Source organism: Neltuma alba, unplaced genomic scaffold, assembly GCF_004799145.2.
Source record: "Neltuma alba isolate B1F8T4 unplaced genomic scaffold, ASM479914v2 tig00011318_pilon, whole genome shotgun sequence".
NCBI lineage: Eukaryota > Viridiplantae > Streptophyta > Magnoliopsida > Fabales > Fabaceae > Neltuma > Neltuma alba.
This window is the reverse complement of record NW_021636025.1, coordinates 1,054,583-1,070,970: the sequence shown is the minus strand read 5'-3', so window position 1 is coordinate 1,070,970 and position 16,388 is coordinate 1,054,583. Positions and strand designations below refer to the sequence as shown.

Here is a 16,388-nt window from a genome sequence, read left to right as displayed (position 1 = left end):
GAGTTGAGATAGCAGAATGAAAGACACGAGCATCATGTGCACTACCTTCCCAGCCCGCCAACACGAACGTGAAACACATATTCCAATCACATACGGCTATGACATTTTGACTAGGAAATCCCTTCCTATTGATATATTTGTCTTGCCTAGCTTGACTAACCTTACATTTTATGTGGGTACCATCAATTGCTCCAATTGCATCTCTAAAAAATGGGAAGTATCGTGGATCATTTGCTATTTTTGGGTGACAATAGGAAAATGTAGGATCAGTTGGCCTGATATTTTCTCGAGATAAATTGAGGCAAGCAGCTAACACTCGATGAACATGCCGACTGACAGTTTCTCCTGAACGCTGAAACCTTTCCTGAATCATCCTATTACATTGGCCATGCGCAATTATATTCAAGAACATGGCAACAGATTCATGGACACCTATGTACTTAGTATTTTGTAACCCATGTTCAACCAATTTAGAACATAACCGATGGAATGTCTATGTTTCCATTCGAAACATATCCTTAGACCGTCCTTCATGCCCGTCTAAAAGTTCTTGAACCCACAAATAACCAGTTTGTTCACTAGTTCTACATGGTTGTTTGCACAGAAAAGGTGTCACATACTGACCCATTAACACACTTAGCTCTGATAATTGTGTTGTGTGTTCATGTAAAGCGAGAAGTAATTGAGACCATTCATCTCCCCCATCATCCTCCCAACCCTCGCCCCAACCCTCCGTTGAATCAGACATAATAGATGTGTGTTACCTGTGAATAGATAAATACTAAATATAAGTAAAATTTTCACAAAAAAGAAAAGAAAAGATAATACACAAATTGTCATTAAACTTTAACATAATAATTAAACATAGTCATGAAACACACATTAAACTTAGTCATTAAACATAGTCACGAAACACAAAACATTAAACCTAGTAATTAGATACATCGTCATAACACATAACACATAACACATAATAGTACATTAAGGTAGAAAAACAGAAGTCATAACAAGTTTGCTGGCACAACTCAAGGATTCTTGGGTGCAGCATATGGCGGTGGATTTGCAGCATTGTGCTTCAACCAAGCCACTAATACCTCCTGATTTTCTCTCAGACCAGCATATATGTCCCTGAAAGTCTTGTTTGCCAGCAGATTACAACACATGACACAAAGATGAGTGTCACTAACAATTTCCTTCATACTCAGCAGATCAGTGGTTAGCTCGATAGTGTTATCACTGTTGGCCAATTTGTTTACTGCCGCTGTTGTACTAATTGAAGCCTTCTCAATTGAGCTTACTGAATCTGCTATTCTTTTTGTTGCTGGCATTTTTTGTTTCTTGTACTTATCCAACCCTCCACCTCTCTTCCTCTTCCCTTGGCTCCCTGAACCAATAGGTATACTGGGTGTAGTGTTTGATGTGTTTGCAGTTAAATTGATGCCGTCCAAATCGTTCGAAACTCCTGCAGGGCGTTCAGTGTCAACACCTAAAAGGCCATCTTCACTGTCCCCTGAACCTTCTTCCCAATCCATTGTTGGTCAGTAATCATTTGACTGCTCAGTCCTCTGTGGCTCAGGCTGTGGCTCAGGCTGTGGCTCAGGTTGGGTTGAAGAAGGTGACCACATATCTTGTCCTGATGCCATAGTGCCCCTAAATAGAGTTTCTAATTCTGTCCGAAATTTTAACCCATGCTGCCTAAAATTTTCGTATGCTGGATTTTCCTGCAAAGCCAAAAGTAAACAAAGGTTAAATTATTTTCAGAAGTCACTAACTGCTTAAAAATTAACAGAAGTAAGTTCATACCCGCTTCTTTCTCTCCCACCACTCATCAGGTGCCACCACTGTGTTCCTTTCAGGGTCCCACCCTATGCTAGTCTCCTTACCAATTAGCTGCTCAAATAGCTTCCACTCTTTCCTCAGGTTATCCAATCTATTTTTCAGTTGTTTCTTCTCATATCCTCTCCCTGTCTTTTCATTGAATGTTTTGTGAATGTTGTCCCAGCCTGGCTTTGTAAACGAGGATCCTTGACGATGTTTGTTATAAATTTGGGCCATGCATATTTTGAGAAAAACACCAGTAGTGCTTACATCCTAATACGCTTTGCCTTTATCGTTACTCATTGTTCTTGATGAAATTACATATGTATCAAATTCACAATAGATTTAGAATCAAGCAGTAAACACACGAATAAACCCACAATTAACAGTGTCTGCTTAAACTTTTTATTTAAAAACAATCAATCAGTACATTTTTAAACTAATAATGTTCATATGTGTTATCCACTTTATACGCCATAGGACAACCCAACCACATCCCTCTTCACTAAGAGCACAAAATTCTAAATGAATTCTCTGAATAATAACTCCCACGTATTCTTAGAAAGATTATCAGGCAGATTTATCAGATACTACCAGCAAATTTATCAGATACTACCAAGACACAAAAATCAGCAAATTTATCAAATACTACCAGGACACAAAAATCAGCAAATTATCAGATACTACCAGCAAATTTATCAGATACTACCAAGACACAAAAATTAGCAAATTTATCAGATACTACAAGCAAATTTATCAGATACTACCAAGACACAAAAATTAGCAAATTATCAGATACTATCAGGACACAAAAATCAGCAAATTTATCAGATAATACTAGAGAATTAAAACCACAAACCAGGAGCAGATGAGTTCGAAGTACAATGAAGCAAAATGGTTGATCTCAACAGATATATACGTATATATGCATCACACATCGGCGACCTTACCTAAGACTTGAAGCTGTGAGTTTGAAACAGGCCCAAGCAGAAGAGATCACGGAGGGAGAAGCACCGACACAGGGTAAATCAAGTGAAGCAGAACAAAGCTGACGACTTGCTTCTCGGCAGCCATGGTCAATCGAGTAGAGCGAAAATCAAATGAAGCAGAGATCGGTCGAACAAGTAGAAGGGCCGAGCTCAGTCGAACAACCGCAGGGGCGAGCTCGGTTGAACAACCGCAGGGGCGAGCTCGATCGAACAACCGCAGGGGCGAGCTCGGTCAAACGCACCGAGGATGCAACAAATAGAAGGGGCGAGCTCAGTTGAACAACCAGAGGACCACACTGATCTGTAACAAATACTCCGGCTAATCTCTGGCACAACCCACGGTGAACGAAGTGGCAAGCTCGGTCGAACAACTGGAGGACCACCTGAAATGGAAGAACAAAATGGGAGAGCGTAAGGGAGAAGAGCAGAGAACAACACTCCACGATGTGGGAGAAAATGGAGAGAGTGAAGGAAGGAGAAGCACCAGCGACAGTCACGGATGGAGAAGCACCAGAGAGAAGGAGGGAGGGATAGCTGTCGGTGACAGTGAAGAAGGAGGGAGGGAGACCTGTCGGTGACGGTGGAGAAGCTCTACGGAGGGAGTGACTAGCGAATGGATTCGGGGGGAGGGAAAATGTAGGGAGGGTTACAACTGGTACGTGATATTTTTATGAGCTAATAATGACCCATAACGGTAAACTTCAGTTTCAGACGCTCCAGAAGTAGCTCTCCTCAGCGTTGCCAACGTTCATCGTTTGCCACAGAAGTCGGTTGGATAAGATATTCCAGCCAAACAACCATTTTTCTTCATTTCAGTTGCAAACGTTGGTTTCACAATTTCCTAGGCTCTTTCAGTGTTTGAAACGGCAATCCAAACGTAGCCTATATATATGTTGAATAAGTCTCGAAGTTGACAGCGTATCGAGCATGCACGTTTCCTTATTCATTCAGGGACCTTGCGTCAATTAATTACATGATCATTAGCATGTGAGGCTAAATTAAAATACCAATTTCTCTTGGGAGGTTCATGTATTCGAAATTGGAAGTTAGCCGAGTAATTCTCATAAAATTAAAATATTTGTTATGATGGGGCCTTTTGGACCCCCACACGTTTTCCTGCTCACACACTATTCATTAAATAACAGTAATAAATTCAAAAAAAATTAGACGCCGTGTACTGGTAGAAGATCAGCATTAATGGCTCGAATTTTCAAAGAATAAGTAAACTTTCACGAAAAGTATTGAAAATAAGAATAACAATTAGAGGCAAGTTGGATGGCTTCTAGTGGTGGAACTCCGCATTATGCTTCAGTTGACTGGTGACGACATGTTGTTTTATTAAATGGCATGTTGTCTTGACGCGATGGCACAAGGTACTTTAATTTGTTTCTACTTTCATTAATATATAAATTTACCAAAAGTTTTTATTTAGGAGCACTGGTATTCAAAAAAAAAATTTTTTGGATTTAATATTGTTCTGAAAGTTTAAAATTATAGGCCTTGCGATTTTAAATTTCCAGTGCAATATTAAAAAAGTTTTAGATACTCAATATTTTTTTTAATAAACATTTTTAGAACAAATTTGTACCTTAACATCACTACTAGAAAAAAGGCTTTTCACGGCGGTTAATAGTGGCTTTTCACGGCAGTTTTGAAGGCGAAGTTGATAAAAACGACGTTGAATGGTAAAGAAAACACGGTGGTTAAATAAAAAACCGCCGTGGAAACTCAATTTTCCACGACGGCTAAACAAAAAATTGCCGTTGAAATTTAACTTTCAACGGCGGTTTTTGGTCTTAACTGCCATTAAAAATATTTTTTTAAAAAAATTCTGCTGGATTTTCATTTTTACCACTTTGCAATTTACAGTTCCAGATAAATGTAGGCAGTGCAGAATACGCAGAACAAAATCAATTAGCTAGTTAATAAATATACAGCATTGAAATTTCTTTTACATAATGCGAAAATAGGGAAACCGGCCAGTAGAACTAAGGGGTTAAGACCAAAGAACACGTATTGGCTAGGACCAACGTAACAATTCTGAAATAGAAGTAACTACTTCTCTGTATAATAGAAATCATGAACATGTACATATAAGAGGGAACCGAGAGAAAACATCTAACAATGAATTTTTTGAGAAATGACCTAACTATTTGAAAGCTAAATTTCAATAGTTTGTACCAATGTTGTTGACAAAGTGTCCCTCATCAAGTTGATGTCATCCATGAGATGTGGCGCAATATTTTGAAATATCTGTTAATCAAAAATAACATAGTAAACTTAGTCAAAAATGTGAAAGGAATTGAAAAACATCATGTAACGTAACTCATCTTTACCTCGTCTAATTTCTCAGTCATTCCTGTCTCAATTATGTCATTCATGTAGCGGATGACATAATATCCACATTCAACATGTCCTTGTTGACAACGGTACTAAAAAAATAAGATATAAAATTGAATATTAGACATTATTGATTATAAACATTAACTTTAATTCATCCAAAAATGTTTAAAAGTTAGTTCAAAACAACATATACCTTTGGAAGAATCCATGTTGGTGCTTGTCTATTTTGTTTAATCGCCACAACATTAAAAGTATGAAAAGCCCTATCAATAATATAAGAGAAAATGATATTAGAGCATGTTTTTATAAACTTCACAAGTAATAAATATATAAATATAAACTAACGTGTCAATGACATCTTTGGTTTCTTCGGATGGACTTCCACAGAGTGAATCGAACCAGTAAACTTTGTTGTTAAAAGGGGCACAAACAATTAGAGTCCAATGATAACTGCAAAAGACAAACCATGCTAATTATAACCCGATTCATACAACTTGTATATCTCAAATACAATAATACACTTACCCTTCCATGTAAGGTGCAAAATATATTGGCTTTCTAGTCAGAGTCATTATGGTCATAATGTAGATTGACCTTGCTTCCACAGTATTAAATTCTTTCTGCACCCTTTGAGGACACATAAAGCCATATGTTCCTTCAAGTCCTCCATTTCGACAGATTTGATTAAAGTGCCTGTTGTTCAAGTAAAAAACATTAGGACATGTATGAAGTATAATATGTAATAAGAAAATGATATTGTAACTTACAAAATAGCGAGCTGCATGAAGACTATATCAAGCTCCTCAAAGTTAAGGAACTGAATGAGGTCCCTCTTGTCAATGGTGAAGTCGTATGTTATATCTGAACCCACAATTCCCAACGGCATCTTGAAAGTCACAGGCTTATCCATGTTTGGCACCATGGAATGAAGAACCTCCAAACTGGAATACATAAGCGCAATATCACCAGGAAGAGGCAAGAGTACAGGATCTGATGATGCGCTCGTTGTGGCCTTCTTCGCTGCCGCCTTCTTCACCAATGGCTTTGCAATAAGTCTCTTTGGCCACAAAATGAAATGTCCTTTAGCTTGGGCCAAGAGTCGAACCTCATCAATAGGATTGGGCACTGGTGTACCCCCCTGACCACGAACAATTCTCTCTACTGTCACCCTTGCTTGATTGCTCGGAATTTTGTTGCCGTGAATCGTTGTGCCCATGAATGCTCGACCACTAGCAACATGAACAGGTGAATTTTCATAATCCACATAGAGAGAACACGACATCCTATTGTCTTCGACAGGGTTAGGGCTAGGGTCAGGGTCAGACACTGTCAGTTGCTGCGTCTGATTATTACTGCCCTTTCCGCTTTTTATCACAGGTGAACCCTGAAACATAATATGAAATTAGTTAAGGAACATTAAATAAGTTTAAATGGATCAAATGAATCTTTAGAAGATTTAAAAAGATGTGTGATTATTACCTGGGAAGGTTCAGATACTCAGGGCATCTGGAATCCGCTCATACCCATCATCATCAAAGTCTGTTGAAACTTGGCATCGAATTCGTCACGTATCTTTTGCATCTCTGCCATGTGTTGTTGACTTAGTTCAACTCGAACTCTCTCTGTTTCTTCCTGTAGTCGTTGGTCGAGCTTCTCTTTAGATACCATGTTAGCGGAGGATGATTTAGTGCTTTTTCGTGAAGCAGAGCCAAAAAATTCTTTAATACCAATCCCTTTAGGAGTCCCTTGACTCTTTCGGGATGGTCATCTTTTCCAATAGCAGTGGCCAAGATATCCATCTGTCCTTGAGGGATGAATGTACCTTGAGATAATTGCTTCTCAAGTGTATCATGTATCATTAAAGCAACAAATTCAATTTAAGATAATTGAAAAAAACAATTAATGAAGAATAATTCTTAAATATTACTTACAATCCTCTCAGTAACAGCAGCAGACTATGGAGTAATGTATTGACCCTTTTTAATCCTCGCTCCTTCCATTTTTCTTGGCGAGAAGGACGCTCAATAGGTGGAATGTAGCCAGTAGGATCTGAAGCAGCAGTCATCTGTGCATTCTTCATCTGTTCCTCCATCATACTTCTTTCCAACCCACCATACCCTGCACGAGACATGGTATGTGGGTATACATTCTGCTCAGATATTTGTTTGTTCTTCTGACTCAATGCCTATGACAATGAAACAAATTCGACAAAGTTAGTTTAGTTAAATAAAATATGACCTGATTAAAAATTAAGTTTGAAGAAACCAAACCTGAAATGCAGGGTCTTCACGTTGCTTCACAAAACTCTCCCATGCCTCGTCACTAATAAATGAATATCGTTCCTTAGGATGCTCACCCTTTCATTTTCCACGAATATAATGTTTTGTAAGCGTGGCCTTAAAATCCCTCCACCGTTCATCAAGTTGCTTAAACAGACGGTCTCTCATTTGCTCAGTGGCAAGAATATCAAATGTCAGCTACAATACAATAATAGCATAGAGTTATAAAGTAAATAAACAACTATAATTGAAACAAGTAGAGAAAACAATGCACAATATACCAATATATCCTCCTCAATGTTTTTCTTCAAATCTTTGTCCACCTTCTTCCAGCTAGAAATGTCAATGCCAATCTTACTGCGTGCGACATAACCCACATAACTAGTAAATTGAGCCCCAGCCTTTCCTATAGGCTTCAGATCATCATCAAACTCCACTGTAATCCTCATAGGCTGTGTGCTCTCATCACGTAAAGCTAAATGCCTCATACGGGTTGGCCCTCTACCCTTTCTCCGGCTAGTAAAAGAACTGTCGTCACCAAAACCTTATTGACCGGATCCGTCCATTTCCTGTTTAAAGAACAACGAATTAATAAATGTAAGAATAAGAAATATCAAGTTAATATAAAACATTATATTATTAAGTATATTTAGCAAAAAAAATCAAATAATTCATTTAAGTGTTACAACGATTATCCTCCCAAATTCCTTCACAGTGATCATCTCTAACAACATAGTTATCATCTACCAAATCTAATTCAACTGCTTTAGGTCGAGTAGCTGTGAAAGGCGGGGTTTCATCAAGATTAAGCTCTAAGTCACCATCATCTCCACCAACTCCTTGCCTTTTACCTTGAAGCACGATAGAAAATTTCTTTTTTACTAGATCGGGAATGAAGAACACTTGTTTTGCTTGACTTGCCAAAATAAATGGCTCGTCTCCATATCCAAACCTCTCAAGATCGACCGAAACAAATCTAAATTCTTCATCCACTTGCACAGCATTACTATTAACCCACTTACATTTGAAGACGAGAACTTTAAACTTGGTATAACTAACCTCTCATATCTCTTCTATTATTTCATAATAGGACATTGCCGCCAACATTGGGTTTCTGTCTTTAGAACTAGCAAAATGCATGGCTTCCGCTACTACCATCACCCCACTATTCTGCATAGTACTCTTATCGTCTTGGGTTTTTGTGTAAAAAGAATAACCATTTATATCATATCCACCCCAACACAAAACCTCAAAAGAAGGCCCTGCAGCTAGCCTCTGTATTGTCTCAGAAGGATTACCATCTTTTAACACTTCTCGCTTGAACCACTCTGTAAATGACTTATTATGTTCATTAGCTAGTTGCATATCACTCTTTCTTGGATTCAAGTTCCTCAGCATATTCTTGTGAGCATTTAAGTAAGGCAAAACTTCATCCGTGTTGTTTAAAATGTATAGATGTGCCTGCATTACAACTTCTCTTGACATAGACCTCACTATGACACCCCGTGTTCTCTTGCTTCTTCTCCCCTGATCATGTCAATATTGAGGAAGACCAACTGCCTTTACCCTATCAAGATATGGGTTACAAAACTCAACTGCCTCCTCAGCTACATATCTTTCAACAATTGATGCCTCAGGCCGATAAGGATTCTTAGAGTACCCTTTTAGGATTTTTATGTATCTCTCAAAAGGGTACATCCATCTTAAACACACAAGGCCACAAAGTCTTATCTCTCGCACAAGATGAGCTATCAAGTGGACCATAATATCAAAAAATGATGGAGGAAAATGCGTTTCCAATTGAGAGAGGATCACATAACCTTCATTTTCTAATTCATCCAACTCAGTAGGATCAATGACTTTGCTGCAACTGGCACTAAAAAACATACAAAATCTTGTAATAGTATTTCTCACATCGGTTTTCATAATGCCTCGAATAGCAAGTGGAAGTAATTGTTGCATCAACACATGACAATCATGAGACTTCATTCCCGTTATCTTCAAATCTTGCATTGAAACAAGTTTGCTTAAATTAGAAGAATAACCTTGTGGCACCTTAATACTATTGACAAAACCACATAAACTTCTTTTCTCTTCTTTTGGTAATGTGTGTGCAGCTAGATGTAAATAAGCCCTCTTACCATCTCTTTCTTGTGGGTGAAGGACATTTCTTATTCCAATTTTGACTAAGTCTCGTCTTGTATTGATTCCATCTTTAGTCTTTCCACTTATATGCAAAAGTGTACCAACAAGGCTCTCACATACATTCTTCTCCACATGCATCACATCTAGACTATGCCTCAAATCAAGACTTTGCCAATATGGAAGATAAAAAAAGATAGATCTGTTTTTCCATATATTTCTCTCACCGGCAGTCTTCTTCTTCTTCTTACCGAAGACCACATTAATTCCCTCCACCCGCTGATAAACTTCTTCTCCAGTTAATAGTCTTTGAGCCATTTCATATTCTTGTGAGCCATTAAATGCCTTTTTCAATCTACGGTAAGGGTGATACCGACTAAGAAACCTTCTGTGACCAAGGTATACTGTCTTCCTGCCATGTTTAAGTTGCATATAGTGGGTGCCTTCTTCGTATATTGGGCATGCTTTATGCCCCTTAACACTGTTTCCTGACAAATTTCCATATGCTGGAAAGTCATTTATCGTGGTGAAGATCATGGCACGTAAATTGAAGGTCTCTTGTTTATATGCATCAAACACATCAACACCTTCCTCCCATAATTTCTTCAGATCCTCAATCAAAGATGCCAAATACACATCGATATCGTTTCCCGGTTGTTTTGGCCCCGAGATCATCAAAGATAGCATGATATACTTTCTTTTCATACATAACCAAGGAGACAAGTTGTAAATTACAAGGAGCACTGGCCAAGCACTGTGTGTGCTACTAAGATTACCATATGGGTTAATTCCATCCGTACAAAGCCCTAGCTGAAGGTTTCTTGGCTCGCCACCAAATTGAGGAAATTTTTGATCTATTATTTTCCATTTAGGAGAATCTGCTGGGTGACGAAGCTTTCCATCACATATTTTCTCATCGAAATGCCATCTCAAGTTCTTTGCATCTGTGGCATTAGCAAATAGACGCTTAAATCGTGGTATTATTGGAAGATACCACAGAACCTTCAAAGGAGAACCTTTGGTCATCTCATTATAATCACCATCATCTTTCTTCATTTTGTATCTTGAAATCCCACATTTAGGGCACTTATTCAACCCTTCATAATCATTTCTGAATAATATGTAGTCATTAGGACACGTATGTATCTTCTCATATTCCAACCCCATCAGACATAAAATCTTTTTTGCCTCATACATTCGTTTCGGAAGTGAATTCCCGTTGGGAAGAATATCACTCAGCAATTCAAGCAATTCCGTAAAACTAGCATTGGTCCAACCATTTCTTGCCTTCAAATTCATCAGTTTCAATACGGTTGTCAACCTTGTGTAATCATCTTTGCACCCCGGGTATAAAGGTGTCTCTGCATCACTACACAAAGTTTCAAAGGTGGAAGAGAATTGTGTAGAGGATTCAGACCTTGTATCACGAAACATATCCGAAATTCTATCACCAAAGTCTTCATTCACAACCTTCTCATTTGTAGACAGTGTAGTCTTTCTAATTTCTCCATGCCATATCCAATTTGTATACCTCAAATTTATCCCATCACAGATAAGATGCTCTTTTATCTCAGAAATACTCTGTCGACTATTGTTTAAACATTTGACACAAGGACAATAGTACAATCCATCTCTTTTACTAGGGGCATTTCTCTTAGCAAACTCAAGAAACTTTTCAACCCCATCCTCATATTCCTTGCTAATTCTCTTAGCTTTCATCCAACTACGATCCATTATTCTACAGATTATTTAAACAACACTTTACTATCAATCAAAATTCATAACGAAAAAAAAACACAAAATAACAAACAGATTATTTATTACTAACTTCTTATATTTATTACAAAAAAATTACCAAAAATTCGAAATAAATATAAAAAAATTATAAAAAAATTTAAAAACTTCACAACTAATCAACTCCAAACATTTAAACATGTTTCTAATACAATATATAAGAAGGAATTAAGGTTTTCTCACATCCAATGCCCACCAATCAACGGTTCAACCACATAAAAAATGCAAAATGAACAATACAAGCCAACCACAATGTAAAACTAACAAACCCATTTCATATATAACAGATTTTTATGGCCAAAACATTCAACAAACCAAGAAAAATTGAAAAGAATGAAAGAAGAGGATACTCACAGAGTAGAGAAGATTCAAATGCGAAATGAGGGGCATTTGAACGGCGGCGGAAGGCGGCAAGGAACTACAAGCTCAATGGAGGAGTTTAAACGGTGGGATAGTGGGGTATATGGCCGGTAATGGCAGTTTTTCGATGGTGGGACAGAGGGGACCACGGCCGAGAAAGAATAATGCGCAATGAGGGGCGTTCGAACGATGACAATGGTGGCGAACGGCGGCAAGGCACCACAAGCTTAATGGAGGAGTTTAAACGGTGAAGTAGTGGCGGGAATGGCTGGTAATGGCAGTTTATCAGTGGTGGGACAGAGAGGGACCACGGCGCACTGATGAAAGGAGAACAAAAATGACAGAACCACGACGCAGAGAAGGGTAAAGAACACACTTTCCACGGCGGTTTTCTTAAAAACCGCCGTGGAAAATAAAAACCTATTCAATTTATTTACAAAAATACCACTGTCTTTTTTTCCACATCGTTTTTCTGCTTAACCGCCGTTATTTTGCGACGTTAAAAGTCATTTTTCTAGTAGTGCATTTTTGCATATCGGCCCTAAGCATAATCATATATTAATATAGAGATTTTTTCCCCCACAAACGGTGACTTCTTGCATAAGCTAATTAACAAAATAGTTTTCGTTCTGTATTTTTTTTTTTGGGGGTTAGATTTTTCGTTCTGTATTTTATGTTAACAAAAAGCATCCTTATGTAAAACGAAAATAATAAAGTGAAGCGCGCAGTTTGGTCCAGCAAGAATAGATATTGTTGAAATGAGGATTTTATTTATTAGGGTGCGGATGTCTCGGAATTATCGGATTATAGTATCATCTTGTATATATCATATTAAATTTGAAGTTATTTTAATAATTTGTATAAGTATATTGAAACGCGTGAGACAAGGAACATTAAATAAGTAGGGACAGAACACCAACTTCTTTGTTTTGGTCATTAATTAGTCGGGATTTGGCAGGAGCTCAACATAAAACCGGGTCATATAATTTGTAATAGAATTTCGAACTTAAATGATTCAAGACACAAGAATCATGTGTTAATATGAGATGTGTGTTTTTTTTTTTTTAAATAGTTGTCTAGCTGAAAAACTTAAGGCGCATAATTTTACACTCCCACCATTTCGATTTATAAAACGTTTTTCCTTTAAGTATGGTTTCGGGCTTTCCGCCTTCGGTTCAATAGATGGTTTGGAGAAAACAGAAATTCATTAAATCTTGTTTCAGAAATATCCTTCATTAACTAAGTGTGAGTTACGTAGGGGTTAGTATATTAAATGAATCAAATTTTTGGAAGTGTATTGGAGTACTACTACTTCATTTTGAGGGAAAAAAGGTTTTATGTTTTATTGGTCTTTGGAATTTGCTCCAAAAGAAATCTTATAAATTCAAACGAGGGGAGTAACATGTATTAAAATATGAAGGAAATAAGTATAGTTTTGTTGAAAAGTGAGATAGAATTATTGTAAAATATACAAATTTAGAATATGGAATGTACAATAAAAAACCATCATCGAATTAAATACCAAATATTAGTTAGAATATAGTGTGCGCGCGCGCGTCTAATTATCATCAAATTAAATATCGGATGGAAAGTTATAAATTAATGGGAATTGCGAGGGCAACGGTGACGGGTGAGTTTATTAACATTAAAAACAGACATGTGAGTGCAGATTGGCAATGGATCATGAAAAAAGAGGCATATTCATATTGAGAATTTCATGTGGAAGCTGTTTTGAGATATACTGCTACTCATGTTTTTTATATGCACCTTTCTTTTTTTCCATCTTAATTTGCCTCAATTTTCTTGTCTTATCATCAAATCTGTTTCAGTATGTGTGTGCGTCTAGCTAAGTGGAATGATACAATGTGAAAAATGCTGTGGATTATGGTATAAGTGTGTTTGAATTGCTGAAGTTGAATTATAGTAGGTTGACCTCTTAAAAGATAGAATTTGACCTAGAATGGGCTAAAGTTTGACCAGACGTGATTTAGAGCAAATGAAGGAAGTTGATAATCAAATTTGGCAAATCAATAGATCTCATTTTTACTTTTAAAATGAGTGGTAATTCATAAAAATTAGAGTTTTATACAAAAAGTTTTGCCTTTCCAAAGTTAAGCATAAATTCTGAAAAATTAGAAAGTTGACCATATGAAGAGTGCACATTGACGTGAAAATTGAACACATAAGTCGAGCTTGCAATCTAGGAGTATTTTTTCTCTTAAAGATCTTGTTGTAAGCTTTAAGTAGAACTTATAACCATCTTGTTTCAATTTTTCTAGAATTAGTTATGATTTTTCAAACTTTGGCAAATTTTAGGGTCATAATGAATAGTAACCCAAGAAAAGAAATTTAAAAATTTAAATTTTTCTAACTTAAGGACTTATCAAATGAATGTAAAAATGGGTGGTAAATTAAGGTGTTACAAATAAGGCTTGACCTGAAAGATCAATTGTAGAAGGATATTTGGTAGATGAAAGTCTAACTCTCTGGTCACAATACTTGAAAGACATTCCTACTAAATTTAATATGCAGTATCAGGATGATGACACCAATGATAATATTAGCAATAAGCTTTCAGTGTTCAAAAAAAGTGGTGAAGCTAGGGGATATTTTGAGTTAATCTCTCTTTCCTATGAAGAGTATTGCCAAGCAAGAATATATGTGCTCTAAAATTGTGAAGAAACTTGGTCATTTATGGAGTACATCAATTTTATTTAACAAGAATGTATTTGTTATAATTTATATTTTTCTCACTTGTGTAAAGAACATTTAGGGAATATAAGAGAGAACTTGAAACTCGGAGATTAATGAATGAGCAAAGGTAGTATAAGGAGTTTCCTAATTGGTTTTTCTTTTCACAAGTAAGTTCTATACTTTGAGTTTTAGAGCTTATATTAACAATACTATTGCATATTTAAGGAATGATTCTTATTTAATAGGTAATAGCATTGTCCACATAAGACCTTGTAAGTCTTTAACTCATAAGTTTATTGATTACTCCATCGAGGGTGGTCAATCGTTACTCTATGTTCATAAGCAATAGATTTCGCTTTCATGCAAAAGATCCAGCAATAGAAAAAAAAAACTCAAAATGATGGAGCCGTGGCTAAGGGTGATAACACTAATGCTAATAAAGAATATTATGGTGTGTTAAAGCATATTTATGAGTTATCTTACATAGAGAACAAAAAGATATACTTGTTTAAGAGTCACTTGTAGGATGTAACTATGGCAAAGGATATAAGGTGGATAAGTAGGGGTTCACAAATATCAACACTCAATATTCATTACAAACCAATGAATCATTTATTTTAGCATCTCAAACAGAGCAAGTATTTTTATGTGGAGGACATTGTTGAACTTGGTTGGATTGTTGTTGTCAAAATGAATCTACGTGACTTGTTCAATATGCCAATTGAGAATATTAATGTTGGTAGTAGCATTAATGTTGCAATGGTTAATGAAGACGCTTATCAACAATTGGTGGTTGATTTAAATGCAAGTCTTATATAACATGATATCTTTATTGACTTATGCGAAGATGATATACAACCCCAAACTTTCATTCGAGTAGGAGAACCATCATAAAGAAGTAATCCCCATGCCATGGATACTGGATTTGTTGATGATCGCGAATCTATTTCACTAGTTCATATAGATAGTGATAAAGAAGATGTGCTTGATGATAATGATAGTGATACTGAAGAAGAAAGTGACATAGAAGATGAAATAGAAGATAATAAATCAGAAGATACTGATGCAAGTGATAGCACCATAAAGGACTCAACAGAATAAAACTACGATCCTTATAAATGATAATTTTTACTAATATATTTTTTACAAGTTAGATCTTGTACTTTTTACTAATATGTACTATCTTCATAACGAGTAGTTTTTACTAACATAGAAAACAATCTAAATTTTATATATTATTGCAGGATATGTCAGGACTAAAGAGAGGACAAGGTGGGAGAAGTTCTTCCTTCACATAATATGGCAGCACAAGTAGTGGAGGTACTAGTTTTACCCCTACAATTACACATACCATTTCATCTCAACATTACAAACACAATTTGAGAAATTTTCTCCCCCTACTTAAAATTGTAGTGCAGTAAATTTTCTTTAATTTTATATAATGCATGTAACTAATTAACATCATATGTTTTTAACTGTATTATTTTTTTGCCTAAATAATAGGCTCTTCTCATACAATTAAGAAAGGTAAAGGAGTTTACAAGTCGCTTAATATGGACTTAATGACTAAATTTGGAGCAAATATTCAACTTACTTTTACAGAGGACATGACAAGACCAATGGGACCAGGAGCAAGAGAGCTAGCTAATTATTATGGTTATGTTATTAGAACCATAATATCTTTGAAGGATTGTATTGAATGGAAGACTGTTTTCATAAATTATATTGATGTGAAGATTTCAAAAGTGAAGGTACAATTTATGTTTAGTAAATATATATCTTAGTTTATTTATGCTTCCAAAACAAGTACTTATGCTGGTGGTGATGTTTATCTTAGGAAAAATTTGAACTTGCTATTGCAACAAATGAAGAAAAGTCCCAAAATATGATAATGACCACTTAGCAAAATGCTTTCAAAATTGGAAGACCAACTTGCATAGCTATTATAAGAAATTTGACACTAATGAAG

The 16,388-nt window shown here is 36.3% G+C and overlaps 2 protein-coding genes across 2 annotated transcripts; both read right to left on the bottom strand.

The window, feature by feature from the left end:
- Positions 1–1,025: 1,025 nt before the first annotated feature.
- LOC114711785 (uncharacterized) lies at positions 1,026–1,532 on the bottom strand. The gene has a single exon (XM_028896209.1). It carries the CDS (start codon positions 1,530–1,532, stop codon positions 1,026–1,028), a length of 507 nt encoding a protein of 168 aa, XP_028752042.1.
- Positions 1,533–1,538: 6 nt separating this feature from the next.
- On the bottom strand, positions 1,539–2,055 carry LOC114711784 (L10-interacting MYB domain-containing protein-like). Its single transcript, XM_028896208.1, has 2 exons — positions 1,804–2,055; positions 1,539–1,721 (listed from the first exon to the last, which is right to left on the bottom strand). Exons 1-2 carry the CDS (start codon positions 2,053–2,055, stop codon positions 1,539–1,541), a joined length of 435 nt encoding a protein of 144 aa, XP_028752041.1.
- Between the last annotated feature and the right edge of the window lie 14,333 nt (positions 2,056–16,388).

What these genes read in the sequence shown, in the direction of transcription:
- LOC114711784 (XM_028896208.1), bottom strand. Translation starts at nt 2,055, where the DNA reads ATGGCCCAAATTTATAACAAACATCGTCAAGGATCCTCGTTTACAAAG. An exon ending in GGTGGGAGAGAAAGAAGCGG is followed by an intron (nt 1,722 to 1,803) that starts GTATGAACTTAC and finishes TTGGCTTTGCAG; the next exon opens with GAAAATCCAGCATACGAAAA.
- LOC114711785 (XM_028896209.1), bottom strand. Translation starts at nt 1,532, where the DNA reads ATGGATTGGGAAGAAGGTTCAGGGGACAGTGAAGATGGCCTTTTAGGT.